We start from the raw sequence: 17,119 nt of genomic DNA, 5'->3' as shown, positions 1-17,119 counted from the left end.
ATGTCTCTGCTTTTCAACACACTGTCTAGGTTTGTCATTGCTTTCCTGCCAAGAAACAGTTGTCCTCTGATTTCATGGCTCCAGTCACCATCCACAGTGATTTTGGAGCCCAAAAAGAGGAAATCTGTCACTACTTCCACATTTTCCCCTTCTATGTGCCATCCAATAATAGGGCTGGGTGGCATGATCTTAGCTTTTTAATATTTAGTTTTAAGCTGACTTGCTCCTCTCTCATATAGAGGTTCTTTAGTTCCTCTTCACTTTCTGCCTTTAGAGTGGTACCATCTGTGTATCTGAAGTTGTTGATGTTTCTCCCACCTATCTTGATTCCAGCTTGTAACTCATCCAGCCCAGCATTTCTCATTATGTGCTCAGCATATAGGTTAAACAAACAGGATGACAGCAGACAGCCCTGTCATACTCCTTTCTCAATCCTGAATCAAACAGTTGTTCCGTACATGGTTCTAACTGTTGCTTCTTGACCCACATACAGGTTTCTCAGGAGACAGGTAAGATGGTCTGGTATTCCCATCTCTTTAAGAGCTTTCCACAGTTTGTTATGATCCACACAGTTAAAGGCTTTAGTGTAGTCAATGAAACAGAGATTGATATTTTTATGGAATTCCCTTGCTTTCTTTATGATTCAGTGAATATTGGCAATTTGATCTCTGGTTCCTCTACCTTTTCTAAACCCAGATTGGACATCTGGAAGTTCTTGGTTTGCATAATGCTGAAGCCTAGCAGGCAAGATTTTAAGCACACTCTTACTGGCAAGGGAGATGGGTGCAATTGTCCAATGGTTAGAATATTCTTTAGTACTACCCTTCCTGGGAATTGTGATGATCAGATCAGATCAGTCGCTCAGTCGTGTCCGACTCTTTGCGACCCCATGAATCGCAGCACACCAGGCCTCCCTGTCCATCACCAACTCCCTGAGTTCACTGAGACTCACGTCCATCGAGTCAGTGATGCCATCCAGCCATCTCATCCTCCGTCGTCCCCTTCTCCTCTTGCTCCCAATCCCTCCCAGCATCAGAGTCTTTTCCAATGAGTCAACTCTTCGCATGAGGTGGCCAAAGTTCTGGAGTTTCAGCTTTAGCATCATTACTTCCAAAGAAATCCCAGGGCTGATCCCCTTCAGAAGGGACTGGTTGGATGTCCTTGCAGTCCAAGGGACTCTCAAGAATCTTCTCCAACACCACAGTTCAAAAGCATCAATTCTTTGGCGCTCAGCCTTCTTCACAGTCCAACTCTCACATCCATACATGACTACAGGAAAAACCAAAGCCTTGACTAGACGAACCTTTGTTGGCAAAGTAACGTCTCTGCTTTTGAATATGCTATCTAGGTTGGTCATAACTTTTCTTCCAAGGAGTAAGCGTCTTTTAATTTCATGGCTGCAGTTACCATCTGTAGTGATTTTGGAGCTCAGAAAAATGAAGTCTGACACTGTTTCCACTGTTTCCCCATCTATTTCCCATGAAGTGATGGGACCGGATGCCATGATCTTCGTTTTCTGAATGTTGAGTTTTAAGCCAACTTTTTCACTCTCCACTTTCACTTTCATCAAGAGGCTTTTGAGTTCCTCTTCACTTTCTGCCATAAGGGTGGTGTCATCTGCATATCTGAGGTTATTGATATTTCTCCCAGCAATCTTGATTCCAGCTTGTGTTTCTTCCAGTCCAGCATTTCTCATGATGTACTCTGCATATAAGTTAAATAAACAGGGTGACAATGTACAGCCTTGACGAACTCCTTTTTCTATTTGGAACCAGTCTGTTGTTCCATGTCCAGTTCTAACTGTTGCTTCCTGACCTGCATACAAATTTCTCAAGAGGCAGATAAGGTGGTCTGGTATTCCCATCTCTTTCAGAATTTTCCACAGTTTATTGTGATCCACACAGTCAAAGGCTTTGGCATAGTCAATAAAGCAGAAATAGATGCTTTTCTGGAACTCTCTAGCTTTTTCCATGATCCAGCGGATGTTGGCAATTTGATCTCTGGTTCCTCTGCCTTTTCTAAAACCAGCTTGAACATCTGGAAGTTCACGGTTCACATATTGCTGAAGCCTGGCTTGGAGAATTTTGAGCATTACTTTACTAGCGTGTGAGATGAGTGCAATTGTGCAGTAGTTTGAGCATTCTTTGGCATTGCCTTTCTTTGGGATTGGAATAAAAACTGACCTTTTCCACTCCTGTGGCCACTGCTGAGTTTTCCAAATTTGCTGGCATATTGAGTGCAGCACTTTCACAGCATCATCTTTCAGGATTTGAAAGAGCTCAACTGGAATTCCATCACCTCCACTAGCTTTGTTCGTAGTGATGCTTTCTAAGGCCCACTTGACTTCACATTTCAGGATGTCTGGCTCTAGGTCAGTGATCACACCATCATGATTATCTGGGTCATGAAGATCTTTTTTATACAGTTCTTCTGTGTATTCTTGCCATCTCTTCTTGATATCTTCTGCTTCTGTTAGGTCCATACCATTTCTGTTCTTTATCAATCTCATCTTTGCATGAAATGTTCCTTTGGTATCTCTGATTTTCTTGACGCGATCTCTAGTCTTTCCCATTCTGTGGTTTTCCTCTATTTCTTTGCATTGATCGCTGAAGAAAGCTTTCTTATCTCTTCTTGCTATTCTTTGGAACTCTGCATTCAGATGTTTGTATCTTTCCTTTTCTCCTTTGCTTTTCACTTCTCTTCTTTTCACAGCTATTTGTAAGGCCTCCCCAGACAGCCATTTTGCTTTTTTGCATTTCTTTTCTATGGGAATGGTCTTGATCCCTGTCTCCTGTACAATGTCATGAACTTCAGTCCATAGTTCATCAGGCACTCTATCTATCAGATCTAGGCCCTTAAATCTATTTCTCACTTCCACTGTATAATCATAAGGGATTTGATTTAGGTCATACCTGAATGGTCTAGTGGTTTTCCCTACTTTCTTCAATTTAAGTCTGAATTTGGCAATAAGGAGTTCATGGTCTGAGCCACAGTCAGCCCCTGGTCTTGTTTTTGCTGACTGTATAGAGCTTCTCCATCTTTGGCTGCAAAGAATATAATCAATCTGATTTCAGTGTTGACCATCTGGTGATGTCCATGTATAGAGTCTTCTCTTGTGTTGTTGGAAGAGGGTGTTTATTATGACCAATGCATTTTCTTGGCAAAACTCTATTAGTCTTTGCCCTGCTTCATTCCGTATTCCAAGGCCCAATTTGCCTGTTACTCCAGGTGTTTCTTGACTTCCTACTTTTGCATTCCAGTCCCCTAGAATGAAAAGGACATCTTTTTTGGGTGTTAGTTCTAAAAGGTCTTGTAGGTCTTCATAGAACCACTCAACTTCAGCTTCTTCAGCATTACTGGTTGGGGCATAGACTTGGATTACTATGATATTGAATGGTTTGCCTTGGAAATGAACAGAGATCATTCTGTCATTTTTGAGATTGCATCCAAGTACTGCATTTCAGACTCTTTTGTTGACCGTGATGGCCACTCCATTTCTTCTGAGGGATTCCTGCCTGCAGTAGTAGATATAATGGTAATCTGAGTTAAATTCACCCATTCCAGTCCATTTCTGTTCACCGATTCCTAGAATGTCGACATTCACTCCTGCCATCTCTTGTTTGACCACTTCCAATTTGCCTTGATTCATGGACCTGACATTCCAGGTTCCTATGCAATATTGCTCTTTACAGCATCAGACCTTGCTTCTATCACCAGTCACATCCACAGCTGGGTATTGTTTTTGCTTTGGCTCCATCCCTTCATTCTTTCTGGAGTTATTTCTCCACTGATCTCCAGTAGCATATTGGGCACCTACTGACCTGGGGAATTTCTCTTTCAGTATCCTATCATTTTGTATCTGAGGTCAGGGGCAGAAGCCGGGAGGACCCCATGCCCAAAGGGCGGCAGCCAAGAGGAGTTACCCCATGTCCGAGGTCAGGGGTAGTGGCCGAGAGTACCAGACTGCGACGGCGCAGGAACGGCCGAGAGGAGCTACCCCGCGTCCAAGGTCAGGGGGTGCAGCTGAGAGGAGATACCCAGTGTCCGAGGTCAAGGGCGGTGACGAGAGGAGTTACTCCACGTCCGAGGGAATTGTGATGAAGATTGACCTTTTCCAGTCCTGTGGCCACTGTTGGGCTTTCCAGATTTGCTAACATATTGAATGCAACACCTTGATGGCATCATCCTTTAGGGTTTGGAATAGTTCTACTGGAATTCCATCACATCCACTAGCTTTATTAGCAGCAGTTTTTCCTAAGGTCCACTTGGCTTCACACTCCAGAATGTCTGGCTCTGGGTGACTGACCACACCATCATAATAATCTGGTTCATTGAGATCTTTTTTGTACAGCTCTTCTGTGTGTTCTTTCCATCTTTTCCTGATCTCTTCAGCATCTACTAGGTCTCTGTTGTTTCTGTCCTTTATTGTGATCATCTTTGGGTGAAATGGTGCCTTGATATTTCCAGTTTTCCTGAAGAGATCTTTAGTCTTTCCTCTTCTGTTGTTTTCTTCTAGAGAAGAGATGCAAAAAGCAAGGGGAAAAGGGAAAGTTTCATTCGACCAAATAAAGAATTCCAAAGAATAGTAAGGAGAGACAAGAAGGCCTTCTTCAATGAACAGTGCATAAAACTAGAAAAAAACAGCTGACTATACTGGGTTTATAAATTTTTTTTATTTTATTTTATTTTTAAACTTTACATAATTGTATTAGTTTTGCCAAATATCAAAATGAATCCACCACAGGTATACATGTGTTCCTCATCCTGAACCCTCCTCCCTCCTCCCTCCCCATACCATCCCTCTGGGTCATCCCAGTGCACTAGCCCCAAGCATCCAGTATTGTGCATCGAACCTGGACTGGCATCTCGTTTCATACATGATATTTTACATGTTTCAATGCCATTCTCCCAAATCTTCCCACCCTCTCCCTCTCCCACAGAGTCCATAAGACTGTTCTATACATCAGTGTCTCTTTTGCTGTCTCGTACACAGGGTTATTGTTACCATCTTTCTAAATTCCATATATATGCGTTAGTATACTGTATTGGTGTTTTTCCTTCTGGCTTACTTCACTCTGTATAATAGGTTTATAAATTTATGTCTTTCTTTGAGAGCTCCCCCACCAACCCTGACCCGTATTACTATCTAGGGCTGTGTGTGTGCTTTCTCCTCCATTTTTTCCAGTAAAGAACCTGACCTTGGTATGCTGTGAGATCTCTCTCTGCTCCAAGAGTCAAGTCCTTTGACCACCACACCACTGTTTCTGAAAAGATGGGGTGGACCCCTCATCCCCTAATTCTCAGCCCCCTACATGACCCTTTTCCACATGGGTTCTCCCTGGAGGGAACCGTGTGTTTTTTGTCTGTGTGTGTGTGTGTGTGTGTGTTTCTCTGCTCTTTGGGACCCCATGAACTGTAGCCCTCCAGGCTCCTCTGTCCATGGAATTCTGTAATCAAGAATACTGGAGTGGGTTGTCATTTCCCATTCCAGGTTTATCGCTGGAGGGAACATCGTGTTTGTGAGCAGATGATAAAGGAGCGATGCACCTTTCTTTCTCCCTCTCTCTTCTGCAGTCAGGCATGATAAGAACCCAGGAAGCGGACTATTTCCTGAAGCCCCTCCCTTCACACCTGGCAGGGAGCCCCAGTGACTCCACGGGGGGCAGGCCTCCCTCCCACATCCTGTACAAGAGATCCACCGAGGCACCGGCCGTGGGGCCCCACCGGGTCGCGATGATGGAGAAAAAGTGGGGGCTGGAAAACCACCATCTCTTCCACCACGAAGATCAGTCCCCACGCGGCTTCAGCTTCAGGCACCCACAGAAGCAGCATTTCTGCGGAAGGCGCAAGAAATGTATGTAAGGACGATTGTCTTTGTAATTTAACGATTAGGATGTTAAGTAAGACACTGGAGTATTTTCATTTTCTTCAAAGTAGTCTGCCCTCGAGGTGAAATTTATTGACCACCTTTGCTAATCCTAAGTAAAGATTCCAAAGAGAGCCCATTGTCTGGATGTTCAGGATAAAACATCTTTCCATGGCATATGGATAAAGGTAGTTTTTTTTTTTTTTTTTTTAATTTTAAGAGCTGTTCCCTGGGCAAACTAAATGACATGATTCACAGAAATGTGGACTCCTCTACAAGACATCTTCAAAAGAATCCTGGTGTCTCTACCCAGTAACTTTATTTTTGAGGTCTAGATTTGTTAATCAGAGAAGGCAGTGGCATCCCACTCTAGTACTTTTGCCTCGAAAATCCCATGGACAGAGGAGCCTGGTGGGCTGCAGTCCATGGGGTCGCTAGAGTCAGACATGACTGAGAGACTTCCCTTTCACTTTTCACTTTCATGCATTGGAGAAGGAAATGGCAACCCACTCCAGTGTTCTTGCCTGGAGAATCCCAGGGATGGGGGAGCCTGGTGGGCTGCCATCTATGGGGTCACACAGAGTCGGACACGACTGAAGCAACTTAGCAGCAGATTTGTTAAAGCTGACATGCTTTTCCCACTGAGGTGATTTATCCCTAGGTAGGTTTATATACTTCACTCATCACGTCAGAAGACACAGGATGCATGGTGTAATTTACCTACAATTTTTCACCAAGGCTTTATTGAAGTCCTCTTTGTTTGTGTCATGAACATTGAGGAAGAGAAATGATACTTACATTTTATGTAGGACCCTCTCACAGACTCAGGAATAGAAGATCAGTGTTTTCTGAACGTGTTCTCATTTGCTTCAGCTTTCCCCTCAAGCATGGCTTTAATTATTAATAGCAAACCTTCCCCAAAGCACTTCTGGAAGCCCACCTTTCTCTGCTGCTTAGCTTCATTGGCCGCTGGGCCAGCACCCTCACATAAGTGTGGGCACATGCAGGGGTCCATAACACACTGCAGAGAAGAGAGAATGACCCAGAATCACCTGGCACCTACGACAGAAGAACGAGCGCGGCTGACCTGTTCGCACCCGTGTGTCATCTGAACGCATGGCCTGTAAATCAGTCTCAGAGTACATTCAGACGGTCTCAAAAATCTCATCCCAAACCGACCAAGAGTGGGCTGGGTCTTAGGGGAGGCAGCAGGAAGAACAGTGTTGAGCACAAGGAGAGCGAACAGGAGGGTGAGAAGGTCAGGGAAGTCCAGCTGATTGAGCATCAGAACAGGGCACACTGACCAGCAGTGGCTTCCTGAGTCTGTGCAGACAGGGAGGAGGTCGGGGGCCAGTGGGGTGGGGAGGAGGGGGGGCGTGGCCGGACAGACCAATGGCGGGGCCAGGCAGGTCAGGGGCGGGGCCAAACAGGTCGAGACCAATTGGCACAGACAGAGAGGCAGGACTCAGGCACAGACAAGGTCAGAGCCAGGAAGGTGCTGTTAGGGCTCCCGGTGAGGGTGTAGTCAGAGTAGGACAGACTCCATGTGTCAGAGACAGAAAGCTGACCAAGCACCTGGATCCAGGCAGGAAAGATGGGCAGGGCTGTCCACGTGTCTTTGACAGGCCGCTCCAGGGCCCAACGCAGATGTTTCAGTGTTTCTGAGCAATCCAGCAGTGCTGACCCTTCTGGAATGAATGTGACCCTTTCATTCTTATCTGGAGGTGATCGGAGTCATTCAGACCCATAGCTCAAAGGCAGTGCACCTGGGCATGCAGGGCAGTACGATTGTTCTGTTTGGTGGGGCTGTCTGTGCACCTGTGTCGATGCATTTGTCTCCAGAGGCATTTCAGAATCTCAGTAGTGGAGTCTGGTTGTTGAGAGGGAGATATCTGAATAAGACACTAAATTATACAATAAGACTCGCAGCTGGAAAATGGAAAAATGTAGCCATTTTTTTCTCCTTTTTAATCTTAATTTTTTAAATTACAAAAGTATGATAACTCATTTACAGGAGTCTCAGAATATACAGAACAAGGTTACATATAGTTCCACTATATATTACAGTTTTTTTTAAGTAGATGAAGATTTTTAGTTGGAGTTTCAATATCAAACTCTCAGAAATTAATAGAACGAATATAGAGAGAAGAAGGCTATAGTAGACCTGAAAAGCACTATGTTTTCATAATAAAACTAGAAAAAAGGTGGCAGAAAATGTGGGCCGTGTCAGGGGCTGATCTGGTGCTGTTGACTTGCCATCTCTGCCCGCTTCTGCAGGGCACGTGGCAGTTCTTTTCCCTGGGCCCCCCGAGCAGCTGGGGCCACGCCTAGCAGAATTGGCACAGTCCCTCTGGGCTGAGCACTTAGTCCTCAAGGCTCACTTATCTGACAGCATGGGACACGATATTCCCACACTATCCATGAGGCTTTGGGCTTCCCTAGAGGTATCTCCATCTTCTGTCTCAGGGGGTTTACACCTACAAAGATTCTTTCCTGGAGTCTCTGCTCAGGAGATGAGGGATTTTCCTGTGTGTTCAGGCTTCCCTAGTGGGCTACTGTCTGTGGGGTCGCACAGAGCCGGACACGACTGAAGTGACTTAGCAACAGCAGCAGCAGTGGCTCAGACAGTAAAGGATCTGCCTACCATGCAGGAGACCCAGGTTTGATCCCTAGGTGGAGAAGATCCCTGGAGAAGAAAATGGCAACCCACTTCAGGACTCTTGCCTAGAGAATTCCATGGGCAGACCACGGGGTCACAAAGAGTCGGACATGACTGAGCAGCTAACCCTTTCACTTTCCTGTGGGTTTAGGCATCTCTTTCTGTTGAAAAGGGCAGAGAAAAGCAGGCTGATTTGCTTAAAATCAATTGTGACTCTGAACCTCAGGCTCAAATAGTAGCTTGCTGCTTCTAGCTGAGGCATCATGGGTGGGTTTTGAGCTGGGACTCATGTGTGGTGGGAGATGCTGTGGGACCATATTGAGCGGATGGCTTGTTTTGAGGGGCTTTTCAGACCCCAGGCCAGTGAGACCACCACCTCTGTGCTCCTGCCTTTTTCCAGTACTGAGGGCCTGGGGAACTGCTATGTTCCCATCTCCGCTTGTACCCTGTACTTATGGAAATTAAGACTAAGGGCCCTGGGACCACAATGCCAGATCTGAAATCCATTCCCAGTGCCTTCTAGGGAGGGATTTTGAGAAAGTGATGTTCATCTCCCGTGTCTCGGTGGCCTCACTCCTACCCACAGCTGGTGTAGAGAGTGAGTGGGTTATACATAGACATCTTTTATGGGGGAGCCCACATCAGTGTAAACTGCGTCAATGCAAATGGCATGTGATGAGTGCTTATTAAACTGTAGTGGTGTAACTGTTATCCTCCCAAGAGTTCTTTTAAGTTTGCAAGTATTTTAGCAAAGAGAGTAAAATGCAGTGGATGTGAGTATCAGTCAATCAAAACAGTGTCTTCTAGCTGAGTATTCCATGAGCAGAGCTGGCATAGCTTTTGAATTAGTGCCACCTTTATTTTTCTGGGCTCCAAAATCACTGCAGATGGTGATTGTAGCCATGAAATTAAAAGACGCTTACTCCTTGGAAGGGAAGTTATGACCAACCTAGATGGCATATTAAAAAGCAGAAATATTACTTTGCCAACAAAGGTCCATCTAGTCAAGGATCTAGTTTTTCCAGTGGTCATGTATGGATGTCAGAGTTGGACTGTGAAGAAGGCTGAGTGCCGAAAAATTGATGCTTTCGAACTGTGGTGCTGGAGAAGACTCTTGCGAGTCCCTTGGACTACAAGGAGATCCAACCAGTCCATCCTAAAGGAGATCAGTCCTGGGTGTTCTTTGGAAGGAATGATGCTAAAGCTGAAACTCCAGTACTTTGGCCACCTTATGCGAAGAGTTGACTCATTGGAAAAGACCCTGATGCTGGGAGGGATTGGGGGCAGGAGGAGAAGGGGACGACAGAGGATGAGATGGCTGGATGGCATCACTGACTCTATGCATGTGAGTTTGTGTGAACTCTGAGAGTTGGTGATCGACAGGGAGGCCTGGTGTGCTGCGATTCATGGGGTCGCAAAGAATCAGACACAACTGAGCGACTGAACTGAACCGACTGACTGAATTTAGTAATTCACCTAATTCAGTAAAGTACTGCCACCTAATACCTGGATACTTTCACACGGAGCAGTTCTAACCACGTTTTCTGAGGCATCCACCAAACTTGACCATTTTTAGCATAGTGTCAACTTCCCGATTATCAAAGCCAAAACTATTTTTAAACAGCTTGCACTAAGAAGATCAAGTCTATTTTGTCTTCCAGTTAAATTAGGTAAATATTTATAATACTTTTGAGGAAATTCAGCTCTACAGTGGATCTGTCTGGAGCATTTATAACCCACTGGAAATACTACAGACAATCTGGCTGTGTGTTTATAACCCACTGGAAATACTACAGACTATCCAGCTGTGTGTCCAGACCCGGGAATCAACTTTAAAACCTCTTAGGTCATTAAAAGTCTTCAAATGAGAACACCGTGTAAGACAGCACTTCTTTTTGTAATTATTAGTTTTATTGCTCTGTCAGTGACTCCATTTCGGAGCCCCTGTTGCACATACCCTCATGTTCACAATCTTGGAACATCTTGCTTTTAGACGCAGCAGCACTTCAGAACCAAAGTGATCTTTTTGTTTTTGTTGTTGAGTTGCTCAGTCGTGAACTCCTCTTTGCAACCCCACAGACTGCAGCACACCAGGCTTCGCTGTCCATCACCAACTCCCAGAGTGTGGTCAAAATCATGTCCATTGAATCGGGGATGCCATCCAACCATCTCGTCTTCTGTCGTTCCCTTCTCCTCCTGCTGCCAGTCTTTCCCAGCATCAGGTTTTTTCCCAGTGAATCAGCTCTTCACACCCGATGGCCAAAGGATTAGAGCTTCAGCTTCAGCATCAGTCCTACCAATGAATATTCAGGGTTGATTTCCTTTAGGATGGATTGGTTGGATCTTCTTGCAGTCCAAGGGACTTTCAAGAGTCTTCTCCAACACCACAGTTTGAAAGCATCAATTCTTCAGTGCTTAGCCTTCTTTATGGTCCAACTCTAACATCTGTACATGACTACTGGAAAAAACACCGCTTTGACTATACAGACCAATTTGTTTTAAATCAGGAGAAATTTATACAAAAGTCCATATAGTGATGAATTCTATGACATCTAGGCTGCGCAAACTTTATTTAAATGTAGTGTCCCACCTTAACACAAGTTTCGCATCATACTTTTAAGGGTTTTATGGTTCATTTCATGAATATTCATTTTTTTAGTCCATTTTCTTTAGCGCGAGCTCTGCCACAGGTCTTGTGTGATGACTTTGCTTTTACTTCCTCTCCAAATGCCCCCCCTGTAGACATGCCCAAGCCTCCCAAAGAAGACCTTTTCATCCTGCCGGATGAGTATAAATCATGTGTAAGGCAAAAGCGCTCCCTTCTGAAGTCCCATAGGAATGAAGAGCTGAATGTGGAGACGCTGGTGGTGGTTGACAAAAAGATGATGCAAAACCATGGCCATGAAAACATCACCACCTACGTGCTGACAGTTCTCAACATGGTAGGCTCGTCCTGCTCTCTGAGCCGCGTGTGTGATTCTGCCTCGTGTGGGTGTAGTGTGTGCGTTTGCCTCCCTCTTTTACTTGTGGATTTATGTTTCATACTCGAGAAATATTTCATCCATGATAGCTCCTTCACTTTTACTATGCTCCAATCAGAAGAGCCGTTTTCAATCCTTCAGAGAATAAAATTTGGAGGATGAACAATTTGGCATGAAAAAAAAATATGAACAATATTTCAAGTTTACGATGTCTCCATTTATCAGAAATCTCCAAGAGGATGCTGAGACCTTTGAGTGCAGTAAGTCTGCCCATCAGCAGTATATATGTGTGATTTTAGGTGGCCCTGTACAAATGCCCGTCTCCCCTGGTGGTTCAGATGGTAAAGAATCCACCTGCAATGAGGGAGACCTGGGTTTGATCCCTGAGTTGGGAGGATCCCTTGGAGAAGGAAATGGCAATCCATTCCAGTATTCTTGCCTGGAGAATTCTATGGAGAGAGGAGCCTGGCAGGCTACAGTCCATGGGGTCACAAAGGGTTGGACATGACTGAAGTGACTTAAAACACAGCACATAGAAAATGCTCATCTTTTTAGGAATATGAATATAAAAGATGCATTATTTTATCTACAAGAACAAGAAGCAGTACACCGTTTAGAATGTCACTGCAGTGGTGACCTAAATGGAAATGCAGTCCAAAATCAAGGGGATGTGTGTACACATGGGGCTTCCCTGGTGGCTCAGCAGTAAAGAACCCACCTGCCGGTGCAGGAAATATGGGTTCAGTCTCTGGGTCGGGAATATCCCTTGGAGAAGGAAATGGAAATCCACTCCAGTGTTCTTGCCTGGGAAATCCCACAGACAGCGGAGCCTGGCATGCTGCAGTCCATGGGATGCCAGAGTCGGACATGACTTTGTGACTAACAACAATAGCAAATGATGTAGAGATATGATACATATGACCGGCTCCCTCCGCTGCACAGCAGAAATTAACGCAACACTGTGAAGCAACTATACTCCAATAATTTTTTTAAATGTCACTGCAGATAGAAATGTGTCTGGCTTTGTGTCTGCTTGGCAGCTCTAGTCTGTACTAAAGTGTAGCGAGAGGTGTCTAAGCCCCATTCCACCTAAGTGGAATCTGCATAACAGAAGACAAAATTTGGGGCCATCAAAGTGAATTTTTAAAATAGTTTTATTTGAAACATACGTTTCACATCCCGATAAACAGAGTACCCCTAAATATGATTCAGTTTGCCATGATTCGGCATGGCTGCTCTCACCGTCCTTGTTTTTGGCGGCCAGACCCTCGTGGTTTCCGGTCTCCCAGGGGACTGAGGCAGGTGGTCACCCAGAGGCACCCGCCACTGCAGGTCTCTGCCATTTGCAAACGTTGCCTCTGTTCTGTTGAGCTTTTCTCTCATTTCCACATCCTGGTGCCACATCAGTTCCCTGGAGCTTCCCGTGACCGTTGACTCGTCCTCACTCGTCGCCTCAAATGCCTGAGGTGACGCCTGATCACTCTGATCACTCGTTTCTACTCCTGTGACCTTCACCTCTAACGTCTGCATCTCCCCTTGATCACTGTCTTTCTGCATTGATTTCCTTCTCTTTCTTGTATCCTCTGGTCTTTTCCCAAGAAGTTCTCTTATGCTTCTGGAATCTTTCACTGGGACAGCTTGGGGAGTGCTTACCTGTGGGTCATCACTGTCAGTTAAAAAAGAAACTTCCTTGTAGTCTAATGAGGACACTTTCCAACTAAGGGGACTTGTGAGCCCTTCACTGGTGTTTGATAACACGTGGGACCTACCTCCCCAGACTTCATTGTTTTACTTCCAAGCACCAACCATAAGGACCCAAGAGTTGGTGTGATTAGATGTTCCCATACCTGTGTGTCTTGGGCTTTCCTGGTGGCTCAGATGATAAAGAATCTGCTTGCCATGCAGAAGACCTGGGTTCCATCCCTGGGTTGGGAAGATCCCCTGGAGAAGGGAAAGGCTACCGATTCCAGTATTCTTGCCTGGAGAATCCCACGGACAGAGGAGCCTGGCAGGCTACAGTCCATGGGGTCTCAAAGAGTCAGACACAACTGAGCAACTAACACTTTCACTTTCACACTTTCACTTCACATCCCTGTGTGTCTAGCAGTGTAAGAAACCGAACATTGCTCTGTCACGTGGAGAACACGGGATTGGCCTTCAGCTGTGAACTCCAGGCTAAGGGCTGGGGGAAAGGGTGTCATGTGCAGGGACTGACGTGAGTTACCTGTCTTTCCCAGGTGTCTGCTTTATTCAAAGACGGGACAATAGGAGGGAATATCAACATTGCCATTGTCGCCCTGATTCTTCTGGAAGAGGAACAGGTATCCTATCTTTGATACCAGCAGCTTCCCCCCCTCAGAAAAATACGTGCAAAATATTCATTTTCCTAAATGTAATTTTTCTATGGATTCTTTCCTTCTCTTTCCCTTGAGGACAGAAACGTTCTGATATTGTGTATAATACAGTCAGTTTCTTGTCCGTTCCCATAATGCTTATGTGACTTTTGTTTGTGATTTTTGTGCAGAGAAGTAAAGCATACTCATTTGCTTGGCTAATAAGAAAATGGAAAGGAAAAGTAACTTTAAAATATATTTGTTTATTTGGCCGCACTGGTCTTAGTTGAGATGCTCAGGATCCCCGACCTTCATTGCAGCGTGCAGGGTTCTTTAGTTGTGGCCTGTGGGATTTAGCTCCCTGACCAGAGATTGAGCCTAGGCCCCTTGCATTGAGAGCGTGAAGGTTTAGCCACTGGACCACTGTGGAAGTCCCAAAAAGAACTACTGTAACACCTGGGTGGGAAATACACCTGGAATACGAAGCGTGTTCCACTGTGAGCCTGAGGATGGAGGTGGCGTCTTTTGTTGGAAGGCGTTTAATAGTGCCCCGTAGCCCGGAGATGGCACCGTACCATGCGGCTCTGTGTGCTTGTACTCTGTTACCTCCCAAGCGCTGACACTCACCTTCACCACCTTCAGTCTCAGCATTTTATTCTTAGAGTCTAGAATGTCAGGCACATTTCTCTCATTGCGTGCAAACCTCCAAATTATGCTGGATCCTGGGAGCAGTGGGGAAAAGATTGTCTGGCGCCTTCATTTCAGAACCTCTGTGTGGACACACAGAGGTGCACCGCCGTTCACAGTGCACCTCGGGTGGGTGTCTTGTGGCAGAAGTAAGGGGGAGTTTCTTAGCCATCAAGGGCTGTCAGTTCTATTTTGCCCTGAGCTGGTCATTGACTGGACGTCAGGGAGTGAACCCCGGGTCCTAGTCAGGCACCCAACCTCCAGTTCCACCCTTACTGGTGTTTCGGCAGAGTCTCCTGTTAGCCATGGTTGTCTTGTTTATGAAACAAACAATTTTTAGATGAACTCTGAGATCCTTGATAAGATCTCAGATGCCTTTAGATTTGCAGGTTCTGGGCTGAGGCCCTCTTTCCATGCAGGCGGGGTGTGCAGGGGCAGGCATGTTTCTGGACTGAATAGTCAGCGAAGTACAACTCCATTGCCTCTCGTGTGTGTCTGCAGAGGGGGCTGCTGACTGAGCAGGGATTCCCAGGTGACAGGTTAATTATTCTCTGCATTAAAATGTTTCACCTTGGAATTCATCCAAGCAGCAAAGAATAAGCGAGGTTATCGTTTGATCATACACCTGTGTTAACTTTAATTAATGCAGTTTTCCTGGAAATCACCGGCTGAAGAATGTAAGGCATGTCCCAGGGTTGATGTGCAGCATTAAGCTTGGGTGCACTTGGCCTTCTGGAAAGACACAATAGCACTGAAGGAGAAAGCGTGTTAGTGACTGAGAGACACGGTTCCAGCCCAACACTCTGGTCAGAAAAGCTTTAAAGTTTTGTCCTGAAATGGAGATGTTTAAGCTGGTTTTCTGTGACCATCCATAGGAAAATATATCGAACCTATGGATAAGGTTTAAATAACTCATCTGCCAGCTTTGAGAGCTATTCTTACCAGCCCCCCCAATTCTTCGTTTACCAAGAGTTCAGGTACCTTCATTCTGATCTTCCATTGCTGATCTATTAGAACTTGGTATATATACCATGGTGGCTCAGTGGTAAAGAATCTGCCTGCCAGTGCAGGAGATGCGGGTTTGATCCCTGGGTTGGGAAGATACCCTGGAAGGGAAAATGGCAACCCACTCCAGTATTCTTGCCTGGGAATTCCCATGGACAAAGGAGCCTGGCAGGATATAGTCCTTGAGGTCACAAGAGAGTCAAACATGACTTAGCTACTGAACAACAATAGCAATACATGGAGGAGGCTGAACGTCACCTGGAACTATCCTTCTAGTTCCAGCCTGTTTTCTAGAAATAAAGAAATTTCTTTCTAGACATAAAGAAATAAAGCTTTGTCAGTTGAGCAGCCCCTTCTTACAACATGGTGTATCCGTGTAAAACTGACCTAATTTAATGCTGTAGTAATAACTCTTAGAAGAGTTACAGACACAGAAGTAATGTTTCTTGGGTCATCGAAGTGTGATCAGTGATTGAATGCATCCCCACTGTTTTTGTACAGAACTGGAGAAAGGGACATGAGCGTCTACACTGCATCTACAAGTTTTATATACAACGCCCTCCTTTGTATTTTAATACATGAGATGGATAGACTAGTTCGTCTGCCATTCAGATTCACCACGTCACTGAAATCCAAATCAGTGGTAGTGTGCGGTGATGCCAGTGCCGCTGCCTGACATGCTCTCTTCCTGTTTTCTCGGGCGCCCTCCCACGCAGCCAGGGTTGGTGATAAGCCATCACGCGGACCACAGCCTGAGCAGCTTCTGCCAGTGGCAGTCTGGACTGACGGGGAAAGATGGGGCTCGCCACGACCACGCCATCTTACTCACCGGCCTGGACATATGCTCCTGGAAGAACGAGCCCTGTGACACCCTGGGTAAGAGCCTCTGCTGGGGCTTTGACAGACTCGTGTGTGCCGTGCTCCGTCAGCAGCCCGGGATACGGAGGGTTCTCACCTCCTACCTGGATCCGTAAGTGGCAGCTGCTGCTGAGTGCCTTTGTGAGAAACAGACGCCGTCCCTGCATAAACGTTGGCCAAACATAAGAGTGCGCTTGTCGTCACCAAAATCACTTCTTTCCCATGGAAAGGTCTCACAGATTCAAGAACTCCTGTCTCTTCTAATTTAAGAAATAATTTCTTCCATTTCTTCCTCTAATTGTGAGAGTGGGATCAAGAGGTCCAAGTGGGTCTCTCATGATAGGAAAGACATATGTTTGTGAATATTTATAGAGATACTACAATAATATTGTGTTCCTCATCTTTCTGTTTCTCTATAAATATCTCAATCTTAGCCACTTTTAGCATGCTTAAAGGGCTGACTGAATGTTAGTGGTACTTTATGATGCAAATTTTTTTATACTTTTCCAAACAGTGTAAACAGTGAAATGTGAAACAGGAAACCCTTGGACAATCACACAAAGGGCCCTGAATAAGGTGGGAGAAGGGCGTTTGTTCTCTCTGTGTGGAACGACAGTCCACAGTTCTGTGTAATGTTCAAGTTACAGGTTACAATGGGGGCAATGTCCATGAGGCGGTCTTTTTGCAAATGGTGTGAAATAGTGTAAACAGTGAGCTACTGACAGAGGTG

At 45.4% G+C, this 17,119-nt stretch overlaps 1 protein-coding gene across 1 annotated transcript in view; it reads left to right on the top strand.

Moving 5' to 3' along the window:
- The window catches only part of ADAMTS16 (ADAM metallopeptidase with thrombospondin type 1 motif 16), a 193,637-nt gene that overhangs the window by 57,487 nt on the left and 119,031 nt on the right, over positions 1–17,119 (top strand). Inside the window, exons 3-6 of the mRNA XM_059878822.1 lie at positions 5,575–5,854; positions 11,268–11,467; positions 13,744–13,827; positions 16,248–16,407. Of these exons, the coding sequence (XP_059734805.1) occupies positions 5,575–5,854; positions 11,268–11,467; positions 13,744–13,827; positions 16,248–16,407 (724 nt within the window). The remainder of the gene's footprint in view (positions 1–5,574; positions 5,855–11,267; positions 11,468–13,743; positions 13,828–16,247; positions 16,408–17,119) is intronic.

Source organism: Bos taurus, chromosome 20, assembly GCF_002263795.3.
Source record: "Bos taurus isolate L1 Dominette 01449 registration number 42190680 breed Hereford chromosome 20, ARS-UCD2.0, whole genome shotgun sequence".
Lineage (NCBI taxonomy): Eukaryota > Metazoa > Chordata > Mammalia > Artiodactyla > Bovidae > Bos > Bos taurus.
This window is presented reverse-complemented; position numbering and strand designations above follow the sequence as displayed.